The sequence below is a fragment of the Pholcus phalangioides genome, unplaced genomic scaffold (assembly GCF_987345545.1).
Source record: "Pholcus phalangioides strain wild (caught in Gottingen) unplaced genomic scaffold, Ppha-v1.0 ptg000039l_1, whole genome shotgun sequence".
NCBI lineage: Eukaryota > Metazoa > Arthropoda > Arachnida > Araneae > Pholcidae > Pholcus > Pholcus phalangioides.
Genome location: NW_028301625.1, coordinates 12,400,336 through 12,427,803, shown reverse-complemented (window position 1 = coordinate 12,427,803; position 27,468 = coordinate 12,400,336). Strand labels below are relative to the sequence as shown.

The window sequence follows — 27,468 nt, the reverse complement described above, 5'->3', positions numbered from 1 at the left end:
CCTGGCCTAAAATTTGTCTATTTTAACCTACCACAAACGTTTAGTTTTACGGTAGTTATTAGAGCCAAAAACTATTATTCGAAAAAATAATTTTGAAGAATAACTTCATCCCTCTCAAAAATTTTAAGGGTAGTTCAGCATACAAGAATATTGTATGCTGAACTACCCTGCCATCAAATTAGAAATTATAACAAAAAAATAAAATAAATAAAATTAAATAGACTCGGTACTTTTCTTTGGAGAACAAAACAAAATAACTAACGCTTATATTTATAACCTCTGTAAAGCTGGCGTTGTGAGATGCGCAGAACATGTTCTAGTTCTTTCTTGAAAAGTGTGAGGAAAAAAATTGTTTTTATATCTCTTTCGTTTTCTGGATTTCTGTGTGGGGGGGGGGGGGTTAATATATTTTTAGCATTTCCAAAAACACTAAGCTATACGTTTGGTGTACGACTAGTGAATTTGGCAGGATTTTGAAGTGACGTCATCAATTTTTAAAGCGTTATAACTTATTAAGTATGGGTCAGATCAAAAAACTGAAAACACTTTTTTCCAAATTAGTTTCTCACAAGGAATCACGTGTATAATTATTGGGCGGTCGATAGTTACCACCCTGTATATATATATATATATATACAGTATATGTGTGTGTGTGTGTGTATATATATATATTCTCAGCTGACGTGTGAAGCTAATGGGGGTAGTCGGGAATCAAAGCGGTAGGGAGTTGCTCCAGACCAACTTAAACAGGATTGCAGCATGGGCAAATGAATGGAGCATGACGTTTAGCGTTGACAAGTGCATGGTCACTCATTTTGGTTCGAACTCACGTTTCTCTTACGAGTTGATAGATGTCACTATCCCGGATGCAACTCGGATCACCGATTTGGGAATTCTCACTGACGAACGGCTTAGGTTTTCTGAACATTGTTCAGCGGTGGTCAAAAAAGCGAATAGAATGCTCGGTTTCATTTTCAAAAAGTTTTCTTCACGTTCTCCTAAAGTCAATCTTCCACTTTTCAGAGGCTCAGTTCGTTCTGGACTGGAGAGTATACCTACAGAGGGACATAGATTTCATGCTCAGATAGGACAACCATAAATATTATTTGTGGGCATTGTATTATACAAATACAACGCCACAACAGGCAAATTGCCCAACGAGGTGGCTGACTTAAGAACATCATGGATCCCCGAGCCATTTTTTGGAGGCCCTACCTACTACTGCTACACCATACATGCACCCCTATTGATTTTATAGTATGAAAAAAGAAAAAAAATTAAGAACTGTCCAGAAGCCCTGTCAGCCCCACCCTTGGGAAGGGGAAACCATGTGTCTACCGTTGTTGAAATCGTTTGTATTACTCCGACAGATGAAAAGACGGCCGATTCTTTCCATCATCCAATAAACACCATGCTATTTAATCGTAAGAAAATGACCGTAGGCATAATCTTGTAAAACAACGCAGCGAATCTTCTGCCTACATGACAGTTTTACGAGTGAGAATATTTTAGTAGAAAGGGGCTAAAGCCGCTGGAGGCCCTTTCCGGGCATCAACTGCTGAAGGCCAACACTACCCGTGTAGGCAGGAAGAAAGAGAGAGTATAACCGGTATGACCGGCGGAACGACTGCCCAACGCACGAGGTGAACGTGCTATTGCAGGTCGCTCAGCTGACAACAAAATTTAGTTACACCCTTCCATTTCAACCAACATATTATATTAAAGAAATATAAATTTAAGAATTTTTCATGTTCTTAGAATTATAACGATGATGCAATCCATCCATTGTGAAGCAGAAATAATCACATAGAAGGTCAACAAAGCTGAAAAGAAGTCATGGCTTTCAAAATAATGATTTATCGATCAAATCGTACCGTTTCCATTATATTTGAATCAGAAATTTTTGTCTTTTATGGAAGGCAAAACATTTTGAAACGATAAAAAAATTTTCTATTGCAAATTTCTTAAAAAAAAAGTGACCAACCAGACAACAATTAATGTTAATGAAATATCTGGGGATGTACCACCTTCTGATTCTTAATAAGAATCCGCTTCTTAACTATGGATTTGATCTTTAGTCAAGAATTAACTAAAGAAAGATTACTGGGGGTGTACCACCATATGTGTCCCATAAATCTGGACGGAATTTAAAAAATCATAACAAATTTAACGTGCCGGGGTGCGGTTTACACCGTTGGACGCGTCAAAGGCGCGGATTACACTATAAAATTTTTTTCAAAAAGTTCTTTTATAAAACTTGAAAAACGCAACCAATAAGAAGGCCAAAGTGTCGGATTTTTTTGACACAGTCAGCTATTTTTTCGGTGTTATGAGGGTACCTATAATCTAGGGCAGTGTTTCTCAACCTTTCTTACAACAAGGACCAGTAAAATGTCTGAAACAATTTGACGGACCATTTGTGTCCCGTATTACGGGACATTCCTGTAATTTTCGTTGTTCCAATTTTTTTATACGTATGGCCCGTTTTATTCAAAAGCACTTATTTGAATTAGTAATATTTACCAAAGTCATCATAGTGTATGAATGAAACTATGATAATTGTGGCAAAACTTATATATACTCATCTCACATATTTGTCAGGTTTAACGTTTTGTCCTCAATTTTTTTGGAATTTTAATTACGATTGATGATTCTGCCTACTTCTGACAATGTTTTTGATGAGAATGGTAGATGTCCCGCTTTTTACGGATTACTATTTAAGATCCCAGTTTAATTTGCTCAATGAAATGTCATCAGATCATTTGAATATTTTTTTTCGAGAAATACATTTTTGTTCACTGCTCTTATAGCAGCAATTTATTTCTCGCATCCTTCTTTTTAGTAATGGCTAGCGAATTGCATTTAAAGCAATAAATTGCAATTTTTGGCAAAATTTATTGGAATCCCGTATTTGGAATAGCAATTTCATGCATTTTTCTCGATGTTGTATGGTGAACCTAAGTATGGAGTTTTTATTTTATTTGAACCCGTATATGGATATTATTAATATCAACCATACAATGGATAAATAATTTTTTTTTTTTTTTTTTTAACCGAGCACAACTCAGGTCTATCGCTATAGGCAATTTTCTACCTAGTGAGTTGTGCCGGAAGTGTAAGTGTGTGTACCTAACAGTCTGAGTGCGTATCTAGTGTTGTGTATGATTTTTCAGTGCTGCCATCTATATCTCAGAAGTGAAGTGAGTGATGTGTAGTGACTGAATATTTGTACTGTTTGTAGGACAAATGCTCTCTGTGGCGAGACTTTTTAACGGGGAGATCGGCTCGCATTTGCGCCTTGAAGTTGGGAACCACAGAAAATCAACTTCAGCCAACTTCAATGAATAAATAATGCCTGCGGACCACCTATGACATAGTCACGTGTTTCTTAACCTTTTTTTGCTCGTGGCCTCCTTTGAACCATATTTTTTTCTCGTGGCTCCCCTGTCTTACCCAGAGTTTTCGACCCTCACCTAGGAGTAAGATCCTTTATTCGTATTGAATTGATTTTTACAGCGAATGTACAGCTACTGAATGAAAATTTTGCAAACATGATTGGCCTCCAGACCACTGGCCTAGAATTTGAGCTTCCCGCTAGTCCGAGTTTTAGTCAGGGCCGTCTCAACATCATGGGTGCCCTAGGCAAAGTGAGGCTATGGTAATCCCATATTTAGCTGGAAATAAACAGCCTATATATTTCCTACTTATTTTCAAAATTTATTGTACTATACAAAATATAAGGTGAGGGTCACGTATAAACATGAGACCTCCGGGCATGACCCCTCACAAGAGTGGGACTGACAGAGCTGCAGCCCGGGGCGTGATATAGTTTTCATCATTTTTGTTTTTCACACTATATTTAATATAGTGGAGGGGTCTGAAAAATGTAGCCGAGGGCCTGCGAAAAACCCCCCTAGGGAACCTGCTGCAAAATGTAGGCGGTGAGGCCCGGGTGGGTCCATGCCCTAAGACGGCCCTGATTTATGGGTGGTTTTTTGGATTCTGTAAAAGTGTATAGTCACTAATACAAAACCTTTATTTCTTCACACCTTAATTTTTCTTCTCAGCTCTTTGCAGCCCTCCAAACCACCTGTCATGGCCCCTTTCTCCATTTTCTTCTGTGGCCCCCTTGAAGTATCCCAGTACCACTAGTAAAAGTACCACTTGAGAACCACTGATCTAGGGTATATGCTAGCAGAGCCGCCCTTAAGGGTGTGCAACAGCCGCGCTTTGTGAAGACCAGTAAATTATATATATATATATATATTGGAGGCTTTCACCAATTCTTCAATTATTTCTTACATTAATTCTGAATTTTCATCGGTCCTGGAATTATTTCTTTTATCACTTCTCGAATTAATTCTCCCATTGGTTCTGAATTTTGTATCATATCTAGAGTTTTTTTTCTTCCGTTAATTCTGAATTTTCATCAATTTTGGTATTATTTCTTTCATTATTTTTCCGAAGTTTCAGTGGTTCTGCAATTATTTTTAATTCATCAATTCCAAAATATTCATACGTTTCTGGCGAATTATTTCTCTAAAATTACCTTCTTAAATTCTTTAAAATTACCTTCAGCGCTGAATTTTCATTAATTTTTGTGTTAATTTATATTTAATTGTGGGTTTAAAATTTTTTCTAGGGATATTTCTCATCATTTCTGTGTATTCTGAAATAATAAATGCTGATCCCCACCCAACAAAATATATGAAATCGGGGCAAAAGGGGGGTGGGGTCCTAACATTTTTGGCTCGTTGTTGAGCTGCACTTGACCCCGCGTCTGATAGAGGTGGTCCTGTATGTTTGCCCACCCACCTTGTCTGAGCTGAAAGATACGATACGCGAGCGTCACGAGATCTCTGCTATCGACTCTGACATGCTGTACGCAAGTGTGAATGAATTTCTCATGCGACTTCAGGATGTTTTTGCATATGACGGTGGATACGTAAAGCATTTGTAGTTCTTGTTACATTTTCGGAGTGAAAACAAATGCCTGCTACATGATCTGGTTATTTTTCATGTACAGTCGAAAATCCCGATTCCCACGCCACCATTCATTTCTTAAATTTTTGGCACTATAACGAGTTTGGCGTTATATCGAATCACGGTTCAACCCTTGTAAGCCCTATATGTGAAAGATTTGTTCACTGAAAATTTCTGGAGTGACATTGGAGGCAGTGCTGTCTTAATCCGTTTTTGTCTGACGTTGCATTTACCCAACGCTTTGTTAATTTTTTTTCAAGTAATTTTTATTCAATTTTTCCTATAAAAATGAACATTTTTGGGAATTAGGGGTTCTAATGAGTGCCGAAGTATTTTTTAAATTTTGTTTACAAAGAAATTTGGTTTTTTTTGTGACTTTTCACAAATGAAATTTTTGCAGATTTTATGGTCATTTTCAATATGGAATTTTTTTTTGAATATGTCATATTTTTATAAATATACATATTTTTTTAAAATATATAAAATGTATATATTTTTTAAATTAGAAAAAAAATAGTTTTTTCTCAAATTTTTTTGTCACATGGTACATGAGGTTCCCAAAATCATAATCACTAATTATTTTATTTAAATTAAGTTAATTATTTATATTAATTAAAAAGTTGGTAAATTGTAAATTTACATTAATTGCAAAGAAAAACATGCTAAATGAATGTCCAATTTTTTGAAACTTCTCAAATATGTTATTTTAGTTACCACAATTATCATATATAAGAAAATTGTGAAATTTTTTCATGAATCGGGAAAGCAATCAAAAATGGATTAACGCATGGGCCCACCCGAACACAGGTGTTGAAGGGGGCTTAATGAAAATGAGATCTGGTTAAAATTTTCTAGAGTAAGCATGTAATTTAGTAGGAATTTCTAGCTAGGTAGGTGCCTTAGAAAAATCACTTTGCCCGAGCACCCGACCCGTGATGCTCTTAAGACGACCGGTCGAGGGGGGGGGGGTATAATGGAGTTCGATAATGTATTTTGTTGACGTGGCACCAAATAGCGTCTCCTATTGGTGAGAATTTTAACTAATTTTTGCTAGTGTCAATGGTATGAACTGCAAACTGTTAATAGTACGAACTGCATACCGGTATGCCAATTTATTTTTTTTTTTTTTTTTATGATATTTTTAAAATTTCGTCCAAATGTATGGGACAGCCTGTATTGATGATTCATCGAGATTTATTTTTTCGTAAAAAAAAATGAAAGTTTATTCGATCACTTTTAGACATGAAAATCTAATTTTAAAATACATACAGTGTATCCCTCATCGAGAGGTAACAATTCAAGGCACAATAAAACTCTTGCAGTCCTGCACAAGAGTTAAAATCTACTGGTCACCAAAAAATAACTTTAAAAAAACGGTTATCGAGCAAAAAAGCTTAAATTCACAGCTTCGTTATTTAAACAAAATTGGCACAAACAATTATCAAGGATTGAGTATACTTCATTCTCTTTTACAAAACTAAAAATCGTGCTCGCGCAATAACAATAAGGAAAAGAAACCTCAGTTTTTACCGTTGGCCACTCGCGGTTAATTGAGTACTTGTAGTTTTCTTGTTTCGTTTTGACACTTTTCTGATACCAGCGATTGATTTCACGGCTAATACAGTTATCATTATACCCATTTACCCATTCTGTGTGTGTGTGAGAACCACCTTTTCCCGCACAAAGATATCTGAAAAATTGCGATGAATAACACAATCTTGAATTTCACGTTGTAAGAGCTGGAAGCAAGCTTGCGTTAAATAGGCTTATATATTATCACAGACATTGCTTAAATGTTTAGTAACTATCAAGAGCTAAACGAAAACTTAGCCAATTTGTGAGGAACTTTCACTCACGATGAAATCTTTACCGTTTCCCTTTTGGTTTCATGGAAAACATTTTCCAAAACGAAAACTTTCCATCGTCTTTCGATGAAATTTCTTTTTTGGACCGTATTTCTTGTTTTTCCTCAGAAACATTTCTCACATCATACTTGGACTGTTTCTTGTTATCTTCATCATCAGAGCTGCAATGATTGTCAGCACTGCAGTGACCCGAATCAGTTTCGTTGTCTTTCAAGAGCTCTAAGACGTTTTGTTCCGATTTAGATAATTTAGCTCTGGTCAAAGTAAATGATCTGTCTGACGATTTCTCCTTGGTTGGAGAAGGCGTTTCGCTCTTTAAAATAATATCTGGATCTTCAACAAATGCTTGGGCAAGGTTTCTACTAATTTGTTTCCTTATTGTTTTCTTCATTGACAAATGTCTTTCGAGGTGACGTATATCTCTTTCAGTAAGGGTCCGGGTTGAGTATCGACCGGAATCTTTTTCTCGATTCTTGTTCGAGCTGCTCTTTTGATGCTCATCTGGTCGAGGTCTTGAATCTCTCTCATCGTAGCCCGTTTCTCGGGGTCTTGATGACCGCTTTGCATTTCCCGTTTCTTTAGTTCGTATGTCCGTATTCTTGGGTGTTTGCCGACGGTAATCAGTGAAGTCTTGATTGTTTGAATAATCACATCTTCGACGACTGCGAGGAGAATAATCGTATGAGCGTAGCTGTTCCCTACATGGTGCTTCCATTATTTTATGTCCAAAGATGTTCCTGACATCTGGAATGTTTCGGTCCATTATGACTCGGGTTCGATTCAAAACCTGGAAAGAAACAAACACACGCAACTGTGAGCAAAAGAAAATATATCCAACCAATTCATAATACTGGCGAAAAAGTTTTCACGTTCTTTGTTTTTTTTTTTTGACGTGAATACGTTTTTTAAATCATCTGATGGTACTGGGTGCATTGGCAAAAAGTTGCGTAACGGAATAGTTTATTTCGGATCATATCTTAGGAAGTATTCAGAATATATATCAGTGTCTTGTATGTCTGCAGGTAGATCTCGTTAAGACAAATCTCATGATGTCTTTCTGGTTTTGTGAGCTCGGTCTTGACACCAGGGTCACGACCCGCTTTCGCAAAGAAATTGTTTTAAGCTATATCTCGGGAGGTTTGCAACGCTCTGATAGACATTTTTGAGACAAATCCAGCTATGCTACTTTGGTTTTCATACCTCTTCCAGTCTGGGCAAAAGGCTCGTGACCCGTTTTCGTAACGCTGTGTGTCGAGAAATTCGCGACGAGAATAGATAACATTGATATCATCTGTTAGCTATCCCAAAGATAAATCCGATGATACCGATTACATATTATGTCAATATCTACCACGCGGATGGCAGCGCTGAAAAATCAACAACGCTACATACGCACTTAAACTGTTAGGTACACACCCTTACACTTCTAGCACAACTGAATAGGTAGTAAATTGCCCTTGGCGAAAGACCAGAGATGAGCTCGGTTCGCAAAAAATAAAATACCTACCACGTAAAGGTAGGCACAAAGAAAGTATTTACGTCGAAACTTGCAGCCGTGTCTGTGACACAGCCTACATCAATTAGAAAGAACAACTACTACTATACCAGACATGCACCTCGTCCACATTTCTCTGTGGAACTTCTAACGAATTGGTACAAGTTGGAATGTGCGTGTCCGTGTTGTGAACCTAACGTGAAGTTTGTTTCTGTGCAATGTTTGCAGTGTGTTGTGCTGCGATCTGCCATCACTTTTTCTAACCATAAGTGAAGTAGAATGATTGAATTATTTGTACGTTGTAGGCCTGTAGCTCTCTGTGGCGAGACGTTTTAACGGGGAGATTGGCGCGCATTCGCGCCTCGTAGTTGGGAATTACAGAAAACCAACTTCAGCCGACCACCACGACGGTGGGGTTTTAACCCGAGTTCTCGCGATGCGAGTCCGTGTCTATGACCACTCGACCACCACAGCGGCTAACAAAGAGCGACTACTACTACTTCACCAAACACCAACTCTGGCCATACCGCTATATTGCAATTTACTGCCATTGATGAGTTGGATTGGAAATGAAGACACCATCCATCGGTTGTCGCCTCAAGCTCGTTAGAAAAATATAATAAAGAGTGACTACAAATTTTTTACAGTAAACAAAAATGCATTTTATGAAGGAAACGTCTATCATGACTTAGGTGTCCATATTTCATTGAGAAAAATGATCAACAATTGCTGAAAGATTGCCAATGGGTCACTAGAATTCGCGGTAAACTGAAACGTAGTTCTCGGAAATTTTGTAAGTTACAAAAATTATCTTCATTCACGAATAGTAATAGTTGAAAAAACGGGACAATTACTTGAAAAAGTCGAAATGGCTAAAAACATAGGCATGTTCCAGAAAATACAGGTCACTCTAATCACGCTGTAAGTTAGGGGTCCTCCGAATTGTTTCAGACATTCTAGTGGTTCATGAGTTCAGAAACAACGAGAAACGCTAAATAGACAAAGTAAGTGATTAGATACTCGTGGCTATCATCATTTAACGATATAATGTTTTTAGACCAAGAGAAGTAGTGGGTTTGCATTGTTTTTTGATGTGCCTTTGACTCCAATGGTTAACATCATTAGATGTCTTGGAAGGATTGATTAAAGGGTGTGCTAAAATGCTAAAAATTTCATGACAATCGGATGATTTGTTCTCTCATAATAAAAGAAAGAAAGAATGAATTATGGTGTAAACGTATACAAGAAAAAACACTTTGAACGCGATTTTCTCAGATTTCAATTTTTGAGCTCGTCCGTGAGATAAAGAAAAAAATAGCTGCCCCAAAAATTCTTAAATTTTGCAGAAATATTCATTCAACATGCGATAGTACCTTGGATTTAGCAATTCACTAACGAGAAGTATTTTTTCAAAAAATTTGAATTTAGATTTTTGAAATTTATATATATTTTTTAAACTTTAAAAATTCTTAAATACCTAACGGTTGATCTTCATCCAAGTTCGAGGCCTATTTTACTAACACATGTCGAATAAAAATTTCTGCAAAATTTTAGAATTTTGGCAAAGTAAGTATTTTTTTTTTGTTAATCTTACGTATGAACTTGAAAACTGCAATCTGAGCAAACTACGTTCAAAGTGTTTTTTCTTGTATATATTTACTTTATAATTCATTACTTCTTTTATTTTGAAATAACAAATTAACCGATTGACACGAAATTTTTAGTATTTTATTTCCAATAGAATGAAATATTTTTTGAAGTCATTTTTGAAAATTCGACTTCAAGGGGCGTGACACCCCCTAACTGACACTTTCGCCCAAATAACATTCATTCGAGAACTAAAAATGTCATGAAGAAAGAGATATACCGCATATGTATACCCCTTTATGATTTATTTTATTATCTAAATAAATAAGAAATTAAACAAAGGCCCATTTATCTAGAATTTTCTGTGCTTTTCTGATAAATTAATTTGTGATAAAATTAATCAAAATTAATTTTAAATATCATTTAAATCTAACGTTCCATAAAAAAATGAAACTTTTTGCTTTCAAATTAACATTTTGTGGATCTTATGTAAACATCATTCGAATCAATTGTCATAGAAAAACACCCTGCTTAGAAGTTTGAGGAAACGTTTTTCCAATGTAGGAAGGAAATAAACGCCTCCTATGGTGACAATATGTAGACCAATAAAAAAAAATCACACGAAAAATTATATAAAATAACATAAACGTTCAAATAAAGGAGAGGCTGTCATTTTATTTTCGAAAACTTCATAGTTATACAGTTTTTTACAAAGCGTCGGTTTTTTAGTGTGAGAACAAGAGATGGCTGGAATTATACGAGTGGGAGTATCTGGAAGTTGTTTTCATGCTGGCTAAAAGCAGTTTTCAAAGAACTGGTTCCCTGAAGGGCGTTCCGACATTTTGCTATAAACTGAAGGAGAAATATACAGACAAAATCAAAAGGAGAAAGCTATTCTTTCTTTTTTTTTCCACTAGGTCGACCATTCAGTAAAATGAGGGCGACAATAACAAAAGAAAACTGAATATTCAAATTTATTTTTGTTCGCGTTAAACTTTTATGGGGGTGATAGGTCATATAGGATGGCAGATTTTGATGCAGTATTAAGAGAAAACACCTTGTTGAATTCAAAATTTATTTTTCCTTATAGTGCAAATATACAGTGAAACAACAATTTTATATCAATGTGGACGATGATTTGTGATTCTTCTGTGTTAAGCATTTATTACTATCTTTATTTGAAACATTTATTGCTATATACTATGTGTGACCTGTTTATATTATAATTGGAGAGAGAAATGATTTTTTTGGGGAAACCTCAACTAAAAGTAACATTTTTAGTTGAAGAATCGAGTTCTTACAAATACAAAGGCCACAACAGACAAAATGCCCAACGAGGTGGCTGAAAAACAATCAACATTACTTATGCATAAACAGCTAACTCTAGATGCATATTTCAGAAAAATGTACGGTAGACTCAATGATCCGGCCCGTCCAGTAATCCCGCCTAAAAGGCGGGTTGATTTTGCATTTGAGAGAAAAACATGTCATTGTGCACAAGTTTATATTGTTTAAATGGGCTTTTTCAATTGACTTACAGTAATACGGTGATTTCGGTAATCTGGCACACCCTGGGTTCGATATGTGTCAGATTAGCGAGAGTCTACTGTCGTTCAAAACATAAGAATAAAAGATAAATTTATCTAGTTTGTTTTTTTCCCATTTATGTTTCTAGTGCAAAAAACTAAGATTTGTTTATAACTAGAAATCTGTTGTAACGATAATTATCCGTCTGATTGTTATAACTATCGTTATAACGGACTTTTACTGTATTTCTATTTGAAACGCAACAAATTTTCTTCTAATGGTGGAAAAATAATTAATAATAATATGATTCTTACAGCAGAGAAGCTTACGGAGCAGTGCAATATTCTTTAAATATCTGAAATATGATTATGATAGTAATTGTGATGAATATTTCTATGACAGCAGTTTTTATTGTCTCTAACAGAGTTATTTCTATTTAATGAAATTCAAATCTCTTATATGTTGTAGAATTTCACATCGAAAATTAACTTGCAGTTTGAGTTTAAACTTGAAATAATTAAGGGCACTTTCGTTGCTCAAGGTTAACGTCAAATCATAAAAGCAGGAGAATAAAAAGTCATAATTTCATTGAATTTCATAATAACATCATATATATCTAGATAAAACAAGTAAATAAGCTCAAAATTAATATTCCATGCGAATCATATTTAATGCGAGTCATATGTATAATTCAGAAAATAGTATCAATTTTTACTTGAAGTTTGTTTTGCAGCATAGATTTATGTAATGCCGTCAAGTATCCGATCTTTTTTGGCAGTCTCGTACGTTTTCTTCCCGATTATTTTTCCGAGTTATATGGTAGCTTCTAGCAAACAGAAACGATTCAGGACTTCATTGAATTTCAGAATTCATATTTACTTAAATTTTTATTTGTTATATTACAAAATTAATTAATTATTTAATTTATATTACAAAAATATTGGGGTTTTTTCTAATTCGACCTCTCTCGTTTCGTTTTTACACAGGTTCCATTCAAGAAGAATTTTATATTGGGTCGCCCGAAAGTATATTGAAGGATGACTTCTCCACGTTACCCTACGGATATTGATAATGTTTCTACAATAGGGGAAAATCCCCTATCTCCCATATGTATATACGCCCCTATTTCATGAATAAATTATTTTTTGCTATAGACTTGTTTCCTGTCTTGTGGGTTTTTTGTATGCATTCTCTTATTTTTTATATGTATCATATAATTTCATAAATGGAATATAAGAAGTATTAAAGAAATGAAGAAAACATTAAGTAAATAACAATATTGAATTAATATATTATAAATATATAGAAAAAAGAATCAGTTTAAAAGTATTTGTTTAAAGAGTTGAATTGAAAAACTTTGTATAGAAATTGAAAAATGTATTAAAGTGAAAAATTTCAAATAAAAAAACAAAAAAAGTCGGTAAAAATAATCTTGAATCTAATATAACAAAAATAAATGTATAAAAAAATTAAGTACGTTAAAACATATTTTTAAAACTTTTTTAAACTTTTAAAAACTTTTAATAGAAATATATAAAAATTTCAGGTGAATGAAATAAAAAGTAATAGTTGAAACATAAATAATAAAATAACTATGAATAGACAAAAACTCGAGATAAGAGAGAGATTTCGTTCGAGATACCGAAAGTGGGGATAAACACAGAGACGGAGGGTCCTCGGAGTGGGAAGACCATATCATACTATATCTCAGTAAATACCTAGAGACGGAGGATCCCCGGAGATGTAGCGTGCCAAAACAGCGCGGTGCGGTATACCAACCCCTACACTACTTATATAATAAAAAGATAGTAGAGAGAGAGAGAGAGAGAAAGAAACACATATACAGCTACTGAAAATGCTCAGTACTTTCGTGCCGACCTAATATGACAGCTAATCCGTCCATAAGTGAAATAAAATGTCGTTCTTATTATACCTATTCAGCACTACATATTTTGAAATCCGAACTTTAAAACTGATTTGAACCAACAGAAATACAACCAGTTTTTTAATCTCGTTTTATTTTGATAGTTTTATTTAGTTATTTTTTTTGTTATAAGAATAGCTATAAATATAGAGATGTTCTAATAAATATTGCGGTATATGGCGCTATAATTGCTTACTGAAGGATTCGTTGAGAATGAACAAAGGAAAGTAGAGCGAAATAATTTTCCATGTTTATTTCAAAAGAACTTCTAAAAACATGTCAATCATGTTTTACTAGATTGCAATTATTCAACCAACTTCTCACCCTGACCGGCACAGATAAATTCATTCCTTTAAATGTGGTTTAATTCACTAGACCCTATAATATGTATAATTATTGTAGCTTTGCCAAGTTCTAACCCGTAATCCTACTTTATTGATTACAATTACTATTCATCAGGTTTTTATGAAGTTCATTCGCTTTGCACGATGTTATAATAACTTTTCGTAATTAGCCGCTGGGATTGTGTGAAATCCATTGTAGAGGATGGAGAACATTTTCAACATACATGCGATCGAAAAAATGTAAAAGGAAGGGTTTTTTTTTCATCGTCAAATTCCATTAGCACCATTAGGAGAGCCCAAAATATTTTACGGTCTTTTCAAATCAACGCATATATGAATTTATGTTCGAATATTGAAGTTTACCATAATTAAGTTGCGAGGTTATTTTATGTCACAAGAGCATAATAGAAACATGGATTAAACACATGGAACGAAAGGCAAAGGGGGAGTACTAATCAACATCCAATCAGATTGTGTTTAAAGCGAATTGCAGTTTCTAAATTCAAACCAAGTAGTACAAGGTATCTGAAATCAAAATGGGTTTGTATAAATTTTAAACGGTGACGTATATATATATATATATAGAGAGAGAGGAGACCATTGGCATTCACAATCATAAAACAGTCTAGTTCAGGGTCTTCAACCTTTCTTCAGTCGGGAGCACTGCCTATGCTTATCATCAAACGAAGAGCACACTTACGGCAACGTTGACATACATATGCCTGAAATCTGCGTTAATTGGAATTCTTGAATGCAATTTTTACAGGGTGTTTAATTGAATCGTTTATCAAGTGCTCACGAGCACGAAATCAGACATAAACATTGAGTACTCTTAGTGCTTCAGGGAGCACAATGGTGCACGCGAGCAACATGTTGAAGATGGCTGGTCTAGTTCAAGCTTCAGAATGATCATTTTCTACGATGGCAAAAAGGATCTCCATGACAGCGGCCCTTAGAAATGACTATTTAAAAAAAATCACCAAGTTTTCGTATTTACCTTGACAGCTTGCTTTCTAATTTCAAGGTGGCTCATTAAAAACGCTTCTCCCTTAATTTTGAATTATAATTTTTTTATTATTATCATCTTATGATCAGAGGCGCTGAAATGAAGACAACATTGAGGGAGCAGAAAGTTGTTCCGTATGTACGGGATTCAAGCTTTTATGAAGGAGGGAGTGGTGCATTAGATTGTATATTAATTAATTATTGAGGGGCTCAACCTCCTCCTAAAATTTATTGGGGGAGGGGCTGAAACAGCTCCAGTCCCCAGGTTTCGGTGCCTACGCTTGTGATCAATATTATCGAACGCTCATCTAATATATAAATATAATGCTACATTATTATGTTTTTTTAACGGTATTTTACGTTGACACCCTTGACTTTCTTGCCCAAGGGATCATATACTTGTGGCTCTCTCAAGGCAATAACATTAATATAACGTTGAGTAAACCCATATTTTAGGGTTTAAGTCACAAAGGGGTATAAGTGTAATGTTAAGCTGTATATGTGTTTTATACCTCTTGTGTGTGTGTGTGTGTGCTTCAGACTCCCGATTTGCCTTCTAACTAAGAAATTAAACACACGTTTATATTCTCGGCTTATCGCGACGCTCTTGACAAAGTTCGAGAGCTGCATCGCACATTTTGAGATACACAGTATTTAATTTAGCCAAACACACATTTTAATATCCATATTCTCACTAAATCCGTAATTCAATAATTTGACACAACTAATCCAATTACTTTAAAAAATTTTGCAAACCAGAAATGGGACAATTGGATACTTTTTGTTTCCTGTCTTACGAATAGGTTCAACAATTTAATATAGCTGCTTGTCTTATTTCTCTTCGAAGTTGCCTTCGAAAATAGAAGTATTCACAAGATAATGCCAAAAACTAGAATGATGTTTAGACACTGTTTTGATCATTCTTGCTTTATTATTTTCATCTGTTCAAAAATTTATTTATCAACTTTTTTTCACTTACGGCCACCTTTCAATTATCTTTCCTTCTTGTGTTTCCAGCCTCAAGCATCTCCTTACTCTGATTCAGGAGTGAGTCCCTTTCTACTGCCTATGTCCTGGTCGTATTAAATAAATCGTATTAGAAAAAGCCATAAAAAATTATTATTGTTATAGATTTCATCGAGAAATACTTGAAATAAATTTTCTTTTGAATTATAAACTCATTAAGAAACATATTTACGTTGTGCTAACGAAACATTTAAATAGCATAATTACATCTCACAAATAGAAACACGGTTTCCAAATGACAAAGTGCTGACAGGGTTTTAGCCTAGAGTCCAGGACATAGGCAATGAATGAATGAACGCCAGAACTTTCATTCATTGCCTATGTCCTTAAGCCTATGTTCTTAATGAGTTTATAATTCAAAAGAAAATTTATTTCAAGTATTTCTCGATGAAATCTACAACAATCATAATTTTTTATGGCTTTTTCTAATACGATTTATTTTTATTTCTCTTTTATTTTTTCCAGCCACCTTGGTGGGCAATTTGCCTGTTGTTGTTTATAATTTTGCATTTGTATAAATCAATGTGGTCACAATTATGATTGATGGTCAGAAAACAATCTTTTCTTTGTCTAGTTTCAAGGAAACCTGAAGATCAGCTTCACGTCCATTTTTTCACAGCGTTCTATATCTCCCTTAATCTCCTGTCATGTCTCCTCTTTTACCCGATTTATACCTGTGGTATCCTTAGAATATCCTAGTTACATAACCCCATAACACTTGACTTTCAGTCGAGTGCTTTAATACACATAACAGTGTTTTCAGTCGAGCGCTTTAATACACATAATAGTGTTTTCAGTCGAGCGCTTTAATACACATAATAGTGTTTTCAGTCGAGAGCTTTAATACACATAACAGTAAAACACAGCAACGCTTTTCAATGCGTCACTGATACTTATGCTTTGGTATTTCCCAGAAAAAAACTATTTTCGGATGATTATATAGGGCTGTAAATACAAATACAAAATCAGAAACCACAACATGCAAATTGCCCAACAAAGTGGCTGGAAAAAATAAATAAATAATAAAAAATAATAAATAATATTAGAAAAACCCAATAAATATATGGTTCTCATAGCCTAAATACAGCTACACAAAAATAATAAGCCAGAAAAAGTAGCTAAGTAACTAAAATATCTGCCCATAGAAATATGGTTGTCATTCATTTAAATATGGATAGCTTCTCGATTATTCCCACCCACCTTATCATATTTTCTCTTGAATAAGATATTGTCTCTAATTGAGCTATTAGTAATACAAGAATGCTTTCTCTTCAAGGAAACGGAGTGAATCCTAAAATAAAGGATATTTACTTTATAAAAGGTGCTAATATTACTTTTTGTTATACAGTGATTCACGTTATATCTGAAAGGTTCGAAGAGTACAGTACTAAAGAGGCTGTCTATACTGAAATCACGGATAATTATGATTTATGCATCCATGATTTAGCATTTGTGAAATTTCAAAATAATATTTTTCACGTAAGACGTAATCAAATCGCTGTTTTATCGCTTGGCTTGAATTATTTTCGGTGTTTTTCGACTTCGTCTCAACGAGGTGCGACTGTATTCATGGGCGTAAACTTGTATCTGGCCCATGGGTTCTAGACCTTCCCCCGAATATTTGCCACCAGCTTCATAACTACCTATGGAAAAACTGGGTTTGAGACCCCCTAACATTTTTGAGCCCTCCCAATATTTTCACTAACTTTACGCCTATGAAGACTATCGGTGCAAGTATTTTCGAAACCGCATAAAAGGTTTAACTTGAATCCTTTTTTAAATTAATAACTATAATAAATAAAATTTTAATTATTTACAATGCACTTCAATCAATATTGTTATTGAATTCTTATAAATAAAACTGGTGTGAAATACCTCTAAATTTAGAATATTAGTGAATTATGTCAAATGAAAGTCGCATTTTTTTATCTTCAGCATGGAAATCAGTGCACAATGTACACCAGAGTCACCCATTTTCCGGAAATTGCAATTGTTAGGAACGAAAAAAATGTATTCGATAAAATTAAGCAAACAAATAAATACTACTACAAAAACTGAAGTTCTATTTTTGTTAAGCCCGTAAAAAATCATCTTCAAAATTCTCATGTTTCCGATCAATAGAATAAGGAAAGGACGTAATTGATCACGTGAGCTACTAAGCCGATTTTCAAGTATCGATTTCTCAAGAGGAAAATATTATATTGGTAAGTATTTCTGTTGCGTAAAGTCGGGTTCTGCTGAATGAAAGTTCAACCGAAAAGAAATCAACAAATACAGACACTCATCTTGACCTGTGTTTTGAATCAGTTCATATCTTTTTCTCATGGACCCTGCATTTTTTTTTCACATTTTAATCTCCTAAAAATAGCTACCTAAAAGCAACGAATGATTGCTGTGACGATGGTTATCAGAGTAAGTAATGAAACGTGATCTAAATCCCCATCTACTGGCAATTCAACTTTCGCTCGCTGTAGAAACGTGCAGAGTTTTTACAAGTTAAAGCCGATAAAGGAAGTATAAAACAAATTCTAGGCATGACCTCTATGAATCTTACAGTCTGTCTGTACGAGGAACAACACCCAATGAATTTCCCAACAAACTAAGAAACAAAGTATTCTGCTACAGTTCATGAATGATTAGAACAAACATTTGCAAAGAAAATATATTATCATCTTAAAAGGAAAAATAGGTTTGAAAAAAAACATACTACTTTTTTTCATTATCATTCTGACAAATTTCTGTGTATTAGAAAAATGTCTTTTGTGGTTTCTCTTACAGAAAGCAAAATATTCTCTCGTTTCCAACATAAATAAAAGAACATACCTCGAAACGTGTACGTTTTCCGTAGGCCAACTAGAGCAATGCTACGATGTGAGAAAAAAACCTCTATGAGCATCTCATCGAGTCAAATCGCTTGTTAAAAACTATTTCATCATAATGGCTTTAAGTGATAAATATTTTCAAGCAGCGAAATCGAGTTCAACTGGTGTGCATGCATTATATTTACCCAGGAGATTGACATGATTATGACACTGTTCAATGTGGACCACGAGCTTTCATAGACATGTAACGTATTTGCTATTGGATGTGCGGGTGATTCATCGACCTATGGATATCCCATGCAATTAAATAATAATGTTATAAATTATTAAGTTCACACTGAGCACAAGGCTCTGCATCCTCGCAATAGACCCAAACACAAACTAACTGAGATCATTAATATTAATTTATGGAATTACGGGGAAAGTTTTACTCTTCATTTCTTAACTAAGAGGCTATTTCATAGAAAATGCTGTAGGTGGTTCTTCGTCTGCAACCAACCTACTGCTATGACACGCCCCAAGAACAAACTGCAACAAACAAACAAAAACGTGTCCGTTTCTCAATGTTGAGAAGAAAGAAAATCGATTTTCTCATCTTCTTTGCACATGAATGGGGAAAAAAAAAGATAAATAATCGAAGAAAAAATAAATATACACTCAATACGTGTATGTGAACCTATATTAATTCACACAAAGAGAATGCTAACTCACAAGTGAACCGGTTTCTAGGTGAACCTGTCTTATAACCGAGGTAAAACAGATAAAAAGCAAGAGGTCAGGGCTTCGCTTGGACCCACGGATATCTGCTTCTTTTTCATTATTTTCGCTGTTCTATTATTTACTTCATATTTCGACCTCTCAGTGCTGAAAAATTACATAAACTTCCAGTATAGCTTAGATAACAACGTATGGGACTGCTTGAAGATCGTATGTAAACTCAGTATTGAGTGGGTTACTTGCTGAACATAAACCAGTCCTTTGGGATCTACTTTCGAAAACGGGATTGAAGGAAACGTCATTTTTGAGCAATGTTTTTGTTTCTAGATCCATAGTTTGATCTCAACATCATTTGATGTGATTAAAAAAAAAGAAAGAGAGTAAATGTTAAATTTTTCGAACCGGTATTTCTACGGTTCTTGGTTCACGGATTTTTCGGCAAACCTTTTATAAACATTGCACCTACGCCATATAGTTATTTTCTGGACGGTTATTATGTCAAGCAAAAAAGTGCCTTGTTATATTTTTTTAACAAAAGTAAATTTTGACCGACTTCGTGTGGTGAGAAACATATGAGAGAAAACTCCGGAATAAAAACTGTAAAAAAATTATGCACATAATGCGGCGTATTAGGAGTATTTTAGTCACTAGGCTAATAATGGTTGTAACAACAATATTATGTTGATACAGAAGAGAACAAGTTATTGGAATGAATCTAGACTTGAATTAAGATTTGATTCTTACAAAAGGAGGGTCCGATTTCAGCATGGGCAACATGGGCATTTGCCCAGGGTCCCATGTTTTAATTGGGCCCCCAAATTTATAATAGTATATATTTTAGGCAGGGACTACACTATAAAAGTTGGGTAAAAGATATTTTACAAAATTTCAAAAATGCAACCAATAACACTATCGGTTACATTTGCGCGAATGTAACCCTTACGATTATTGGCTGCATTTTTTTAAAGTTTTATAAAAGAACTTTTATTATAAACTTTTATAGTGTGATCCCGGCCTTACTCAAATTCTTATAAATTTTATTTGGCAAAATTTTGGAAAATCTGAGAATTTCCCCGAAATCACATCATACTATATAAAGTGCCAATTACTATTAAAAACTATTACTACTAAACCTTATTAAATATAAATTTTAATATTATAGCAACCAGTACTAGACTTTACACAGCATGTGTAATGCGCCTATTTAATCTCTCATTCAAGTGATTAAAATAATTCAAGAAATGGATATACGCAATAATGAACAAAACAAATTTGAAAATTTAGAAAATCCGATGTATTGATACTACTGTACTATTTTTTGTAATTTAATTAAAAATTGCAAAGTCGTTCATGGACTGTGCAAAATTAAATCAAAATTGAATGAATTTTCTAGCTGAAACCAAAGATTTTATCATTTTTTATTTTCAAAGAGATCTTTAACAGGTTCATCGATTGTTTAGGTAACTAAAAAAATAATAATCGTGAGATACGATCTGTTTTGGCGCTTCTTTACATAGAAAACTACGTGCTCGGTATATAACATGTTTTCCAATCTGGTAAAACTAACTTTATAACAAAATAGTTCTACATCACCGATTCTGGTTAAAGACGTATCTTTGCCCACCATCTTTCTCGTGTCGACGAGTTGAATAAAAGATGAAAGAATAGAATATAACAAATAAAAGCAACGACGTATATATGGATAAATTTTTTTAGAATAACACAAACTACAAGTTTTGAAGATGGGTAACGATATAATAAAACAAGAATTGCTTTTCTGTTTTTGCTCGTTGAAGCAAGCCATCAGACCGTGTACGAAAGACAGTATATACGCACGTGTCTCTTGTATTTTTCTCAACAAGTCTATGGTGCAGACTTCCTTGTTAAATTTTTCTAAGCCATTGCGCAACTGAAAGAAGCTCCATATTACGGGATTCTTTTCTCAAACAAAAGACCTCGAGAAGAAAGAAACTTCAGTTTTTCTGTAACTTTAGACACAGTGTCTTTTATCCGGTTATTGTTATACACAGTATGCGTATGGTTTTTTTAATCAATCATTTTTACGTAGAGTAAGTATTCTGCTTGTTATAATTATAATAAGGGGTACATTATGCATTTTTCACTAGAGAACATAACAAAAAATGTTTTTTGCATTTTTGAATTATTCAAAAGGGGACTGCATTGTAATTATCAAGTATAAATTAATAAATTGCTAATAATTTGTTACGCGAAATGCATTAGCAAGCAACAAGGTATAAGTTATAGGGATATACAGGGTGTTCTGTTAATGGACTGACAAACTCAGAGGGTTGTTAGTAGACATAAAGAGAAACAAAAATTGCAATGGAACATGGTGTCGCAAATCACGTTGAGAGGGTGAAAATCGCGAAAAACGCATGCAGGTTTCAACGTCACGCTGAAACGATAAAAAGTACAATAATAACTACAAAAAGATTTATTTGATTAATTATTACAAGAGTTGTTGGAAGTGGCGGCCTCTGACGTCATTGTACAGTCTACAACGACGTAAAAACGATTCCCGGACGCGCTCGAAGATACCAGGTCTACTTTTGATCTCTGCCGCAGCGACGACAATCCGCGCTAAGAGATCCTCCGGTGTGTCCACAGGCGTCGCATAAACGAGCGATTTAAGATGACCCCATAGGGAAAAGTCACACGGGTTGAGATCCGGTGAACGTGGAGGCCAAGCAACAGGTCCCGCACGTCCAATCCACCTCTTTAGGTGTATAACATCGATTTCCGTTTTTCGCGATTTTCCCCCCTCTTAACGTGGTTTGCGACACCATGTTCCATTGCAATTTCTGTTCCTCTTGATGCCTACTAACAACCATCTGAGTTTGTCGGTCCATTAACAGAACACCCTGTATAGTCCCACGGAAAGTAAATGTTGTTGGTATCTTGCCATGTTTATATATTATTAATCTATATCTGACTTGTATGTAGAGATATCCCTCCACTTGTTAATACAAGATTCCTCGAAAGACTGGTTATATTTGGAGATGATGATTTTAGGATGAAAAATTCATCTCCACGGAGACTCCAAGAACGCTCCAAAGAAGAAACAAAATTTTTTTCCATAGTTTTTATTTTTCCTTGCTTTATTTTCCTATAGCTTAGGAGTAGAGCACTTGTCCGGCAAACGAGAGACCGGGGTTCGAGTCCCCGTGGAGGCAGAGATGAATTTTTTCCTGAAATCATCATCTCCAAATACAACCAGTCTTTCGAGGAATCTTGCATCTATATCTGACTGTCAGGGAAAGATGCAGTCTCTTGAAAAGTTTTTTGAATTGCCAGCACTGTTTGTGGTTATCATCACAAGAAAAGCGCCAATATGATAACCCTGATATATGTTTAAACTCCGCTCAGCATAATGCAAATTCTTGAATCAAACGTGACTCCGATGGTGTTATTAGGGTTGGTATCGATCAAAGTTTTACACAAGAACAAAAATCGGGTGCTTTGGCTGTTTAATGAGCGCTGGGGCACTACAGATACATGCTCATCCAAATTTATTTTGAAGCGATGTTAATCTCAAATTTCTAACTAAATCCTTTAAAGATAGTAAATGTCATTCGTCAAGAAATAAGTCAGTAATATGCAAAGCACGGATGTTATTGCCCTAAAAATCCTAAAAATTGACTTACAAAAATGTTCTGAAAACTCGAAAAAATTCTCTAAATTCCCAAAAATATTAAAATACCAAAACGAAGTTATTGAAAAACCTATTGTGTACGAAAACTGAAGGAAAACGTTTTGATAGCATCAAAATTAAATACTGTATAAATTTCTTCGTAACATTTAGATTTCATTAAAAATTATCAATGAAATTCTTTTTAATAAACAAGTTATAATTTATGAACCGGTAAGGAAATCTAAAAGCAAAAATAACTTATCCACTTAACGAATAAAAATACTTTTATTCAAAATTTTCTTGTGCACTTGTTATTATAAGAGAGGTTTTGTACCATAGACGTCGGAACCTAGGGGCTGAAACCATTTGAGCCCGCAATAAATTTCATAAAGGGGCTGAGCAACCCCCCCCCCCAATAATTTCTGAAAAAAAAATGCAATGCACCTTCCCTCTCCTGCGCACCCGTTTGAGTCCCGTATATACGGGATGACAAGCAACTTTCTGCCCTCCCAATGCGTTCTTCATGACGGCGCCTCTGTTTTATACCGAGAGAAACTTCTTTCAACATCACAGATGTTATTGGCAAACTAAAAAAAAAAGATTTAGTCAGCCATTCTCTCTTCAATTTTATAATTTTCATACGTTCCCGTTTAGTCATTAAAAATTTTCAAAAGATAGTAGGTCCACGTTTTTTTCCATCACTTTGACTAATTTCGCAACAGCAGATTGGTCTATCCCACCTTCGGCACACCTAAAAACTTCAGAGGCCATCCAGCCAACGGCATCAATAAGCTCCTTGCTTTTTATCTGCAAGGACCGAATGGTGAAAACCAGAATGCAGAAATTTGATTTCATGTACTCTGCCCTTCAATATTGCTCCGATAGAACAAATCTTGTGAAATCTTGATGCATGCAGTATTTTGCGGATTTAAATAATCATTTAACATGAATTTGAAGATTTGAAAATTTTTCCTGTAATACGTTTAATCTCTTGGAATTTTTAATAAACACTAAATTAATAGTCAAATTGTGCTAAACTTCGCCTCTTATCTGTGAAGGAAGCTGCAAGAGAAGTGATGAAAAAAAAATGCATCTTTTTTATTTCCTAAGAAATTGAAGCATATATTTTCAGAAGCGTTAAATGTAATTAGTATTCATGTTATTTTTTTCAAACATTTTTTTTTGTAAAAAAATATCCTGAAAATACTAAAAATGCCCTGACAGTGGAAAAGGGCAGAAAATTCAAATGTTAACATTCGGGCCCTAGGTAATATATTATATATTATATTTCTCAAGATGAAATGGGCTTACTCATGAATCTACTATTGATCTGTCTTACTTGATTCACTGAAGAAGTATCTCGATTCTGTTTCGTTTCACCATGCATATACAGAGTTGTGACTGAACATTTTTTTTTTTCAACACTTTTACCTATAAAAACTATAAATTTCCAACGCAATATAAAAAATAAGTGATTTCAACCAGTTTTTACATGACTGGCATTTCGAAATTTCCCTTCACAGTGATTTAATTACATATATACAGGGTATCCTGTAAGTGCTAATGCGATCGGTCTTTATCTCACGGAACCGTTCGTCCTTGAGGTATGGTTTCAATTTTAAAAATGCTCAAAATGCTTTCAAAAATTCAAAAATTACTCTCTACCAGTTTTGAGAGTGGAAATACAGAGTGCCACAAAATAAAAAAAATCTAAATTTTTATATAGTGCTTCTTTACCCTCCAACTTCCAATTAGAAAACTGTTACCCTGTCTATTTTGAGCCCAACCAAAAAATCCCATGTTGAATTCAAAAATAAAAGTTGGGAAGAGCAACAAAAACTAACGGGAAACCGCTTCCTTTCCCTCATTTATATTGTTCTTTCCAAACTTATTTTTCGATTTTTTAATTCGAATATCTCAGTGAATATTGCAGTTAAAAACATGAGATTTTTTTTGGGCTCAGAAAAAACAGGGCAACAACTTTCTAATTGGAAGTTAGAAGAAAAAAGGTTCCACATAAAAATTTAGATATTTTATTTTGTGACACTGTATTTCCACTCTCAAAACTGAGATTTTTGAACTCATTTTGAGCATTCTTAAAATTGCAGTCATACCTCTACGACTAACGGTTCATGAGCTAAAGACGGCATTAGCAAAGGACACCCTGTATATATAAATACAAATATAAATACAAACAACAACGCCACAACATTCAAAATGCCCATCGAGGTGGCTGATAAAAAGATACCCATAACAAATATGGATGTCATAATATTTCAAGAATTTACTGCTTTCTTTAAACTAAATCTTCCGAAATTAAAGTTGATACCACGATTCGACTTCTAAATTTTTTTTCTATGCATCAATTAAACTAAGTTTTAAACTTGTAATGAATCTGAATTAGTACCCGTCCGGAATTGACTTTAAAAAACAAGCCCTAGTATAGGAGCGCGTACGGTGTGCAAAAAAAAAAAAAAAAAAAAAATGAACCAAAACCTAAAAAGAGAAATAGAATCTAACGGAAAACAAAAATCAGTCATTCAATCATTTTCATCGAGGAAGAAATTCAAGAATGACGAAGACCATATGTACAATACAGTGGATCCCGCTTATAACGTTTTTCGTTAAATTGTGATGAAAAACATTGTAAGCAAGAAAATTCTTTAAACAGGAAATCTTCATAAGTATTGGTAAGAGTTGAAAAAACCACGAAAATAAGTCGTACTAAGCGGGCAAATGTTCTAAGTGGGAACGTTATAAGCGAGATCTACTGTATTCTTACTGGAGTTGGTGCACAATCTTGGCTTCCCATACTTTCTTCCTATGGGAAAAATCTTCCTTTATATAAGGAACATTTAAAAACTTTCTATTCTCTTTAGGAACTCATTTTTTTTCTAAAATACTCTATGGATATTTTTATACAATTTAATGAAAGCATTTAGGATTTTAATTTGTTGGTTTTTTTTTTTTACAATTTTAACTTCAATAACATACAGCTTTTTCAAAAATCACTGAAATTTACTCCTACTTTGTGCCATAAAATTTCTTTAAATACTTTTAATAATAAATCCTCTCCTTAACATATGTAACACCTTAGTGTTGAGAGACACACAAAGCTTCCGGAGATTTGAACCAGTGGTGTTTGAAAAAATGTTCCTTACCTGACAAAAACTCAGTTTTGAGAAAAGAGCATTTCAAAGGAAAACATAGGCATATACAATGCCTGCCGACACAGTTTATGTTAAAATATGTTAAAAAATACTTATACAGCGCAGGTAGAGAAAAAACTCGAACACGGACGCAAAAAATTTTACAGTATTTGAAAGTTGTGGGTATCTGTCTGGTAATTCAAGTATTTGAAAGTTGAAAAATTGGAAAATGTGTTTTTTTGAAAATTTGCGTGCACATATCCTCTTATCCCTGCTCGTTACCAATTTTAATATTAAAATTATATATTTTCCCCCTGATCTCAAGAGGACAATTTTTTTTTGCGAAATTTTAAAATAAATTGGAATTTAGCAACTATATAGAAATGAATCCAGCATTAGTCGCAATCTGATCTATGAGCTGTTTTAGTAACGTACGAAAAAAAAGCAGATGAATAATCTTTACTTCTACAACATACGGGATATGTTGAAACACATGAAATATTATCATTATTATAATGCTTACTATATTTTTGAAGATATTTAAATACTTTATCACTATGCTCACCTGGCTGAAAACCGGCTTCAAACAAAGCTCTGCAGTCCAATATGTCAAACCATCAGTAGCTCATCAAAATCCATACATGAGTTGTCAATACACGAGTTGTCAATTCCATAAACAATTTATGTGCGTACTCTTATAACTCTTTCTCACAATTTGATGTCAATCGATAGTGATGCTCCATCAGGTGTTTGTGTTATAAAGGTTCTTGAACTTCTATAAGTTTATCCAACAAACTTCATGGTCATTATCCAATTTCGTTCAGTAGAGGAAAAATAAAAGCACGATTTTCTCACGACTCGTGCTTAAGTTTGTTTTCTTCCAAAGCAAATAAAACTCGGTTGGAAATGAATGAACGAACGGCCGCCTCTCTCAAAATAACAGAAATAAAAAGAAAACGATCAAGGATGGATGAATATATCTTAAAGAAGAATAAAGATTTTGTTCTTTTTTCTTCAAGATTTGCTCTCAGGAGGGAATAATTTATTAGCACTCAATGAAGCGAATCGTGATGTTGAAGTGTTGGTGGTGCTTATGAGAGAAAATGATCACCAGTTAGTACTTGGCATAAGAATCCATTGAGATCCAGTTTCCGGTTTGGTGAAGAATTATTTCGCCAACTTAAAAGAAACATCTTTTGGCATCGGCAAACAGCTGACACATCAAAGTTTAACAAACGAGTTCTTTTCTCCCTTAATTTTTTTAAACCAGTAAGCTTCATAATTGGGCATCTGCTTTCATGTGTTAATATGGGTGAAGTGTACGTATATACGTATTTCAGAATGTTCAATTTATACTGTATGTCGTCACTCA

At 34.3% G+C, this 27,468-nt stretch overlaps 1 protein-coding gene across 2 annotated transcripts; it reads right to left on the bottom strand.

Annotated features, from left to right (window-relative positions):
- Nucleotides 1-6,178: 6,178 nt before the first annotated feature.
- LOC149065594 (uncharacterized) lies at nucleotides 6,179-27,201 on the bottom strand. 2 transcript variants are annotated; one of them, XM_089253918.1, is made up of 2 exons: nucleotides 18,580-19,147; nucleotides 6,179-7,635 (listed from the first exon to the last, which is right to left on the bottom strand). In XM_089253918.1, the coding sequence occupies exon 2, from the start codon at nucleotides 7,609-7,611 to the stop codon at nucleotides 6,850-6,852; it is 762 nt and encodes a 253-aa protein (XP_089110044.1). In that variant the 5' UTR covers nucleotides 7,612-7,635; nucleotides 18,580-19,147; the 3' UTR covers nucleotides 6,179-6,849. The 2 variants fall into 2 exon arrangements, with proteins under 2 accessions (XP_089110044.1, XP_089110043.1); XM_089253917.1 differs by lacking the exon at nucleotides 18,580-19,147 and adding an exon at nucleotides 26,662-27,201 and having other exon boundaries at nucleotides 6,180-7,635.
- Nucleotides 27,202-27,468: the final 267 nt, after the last annotated feature.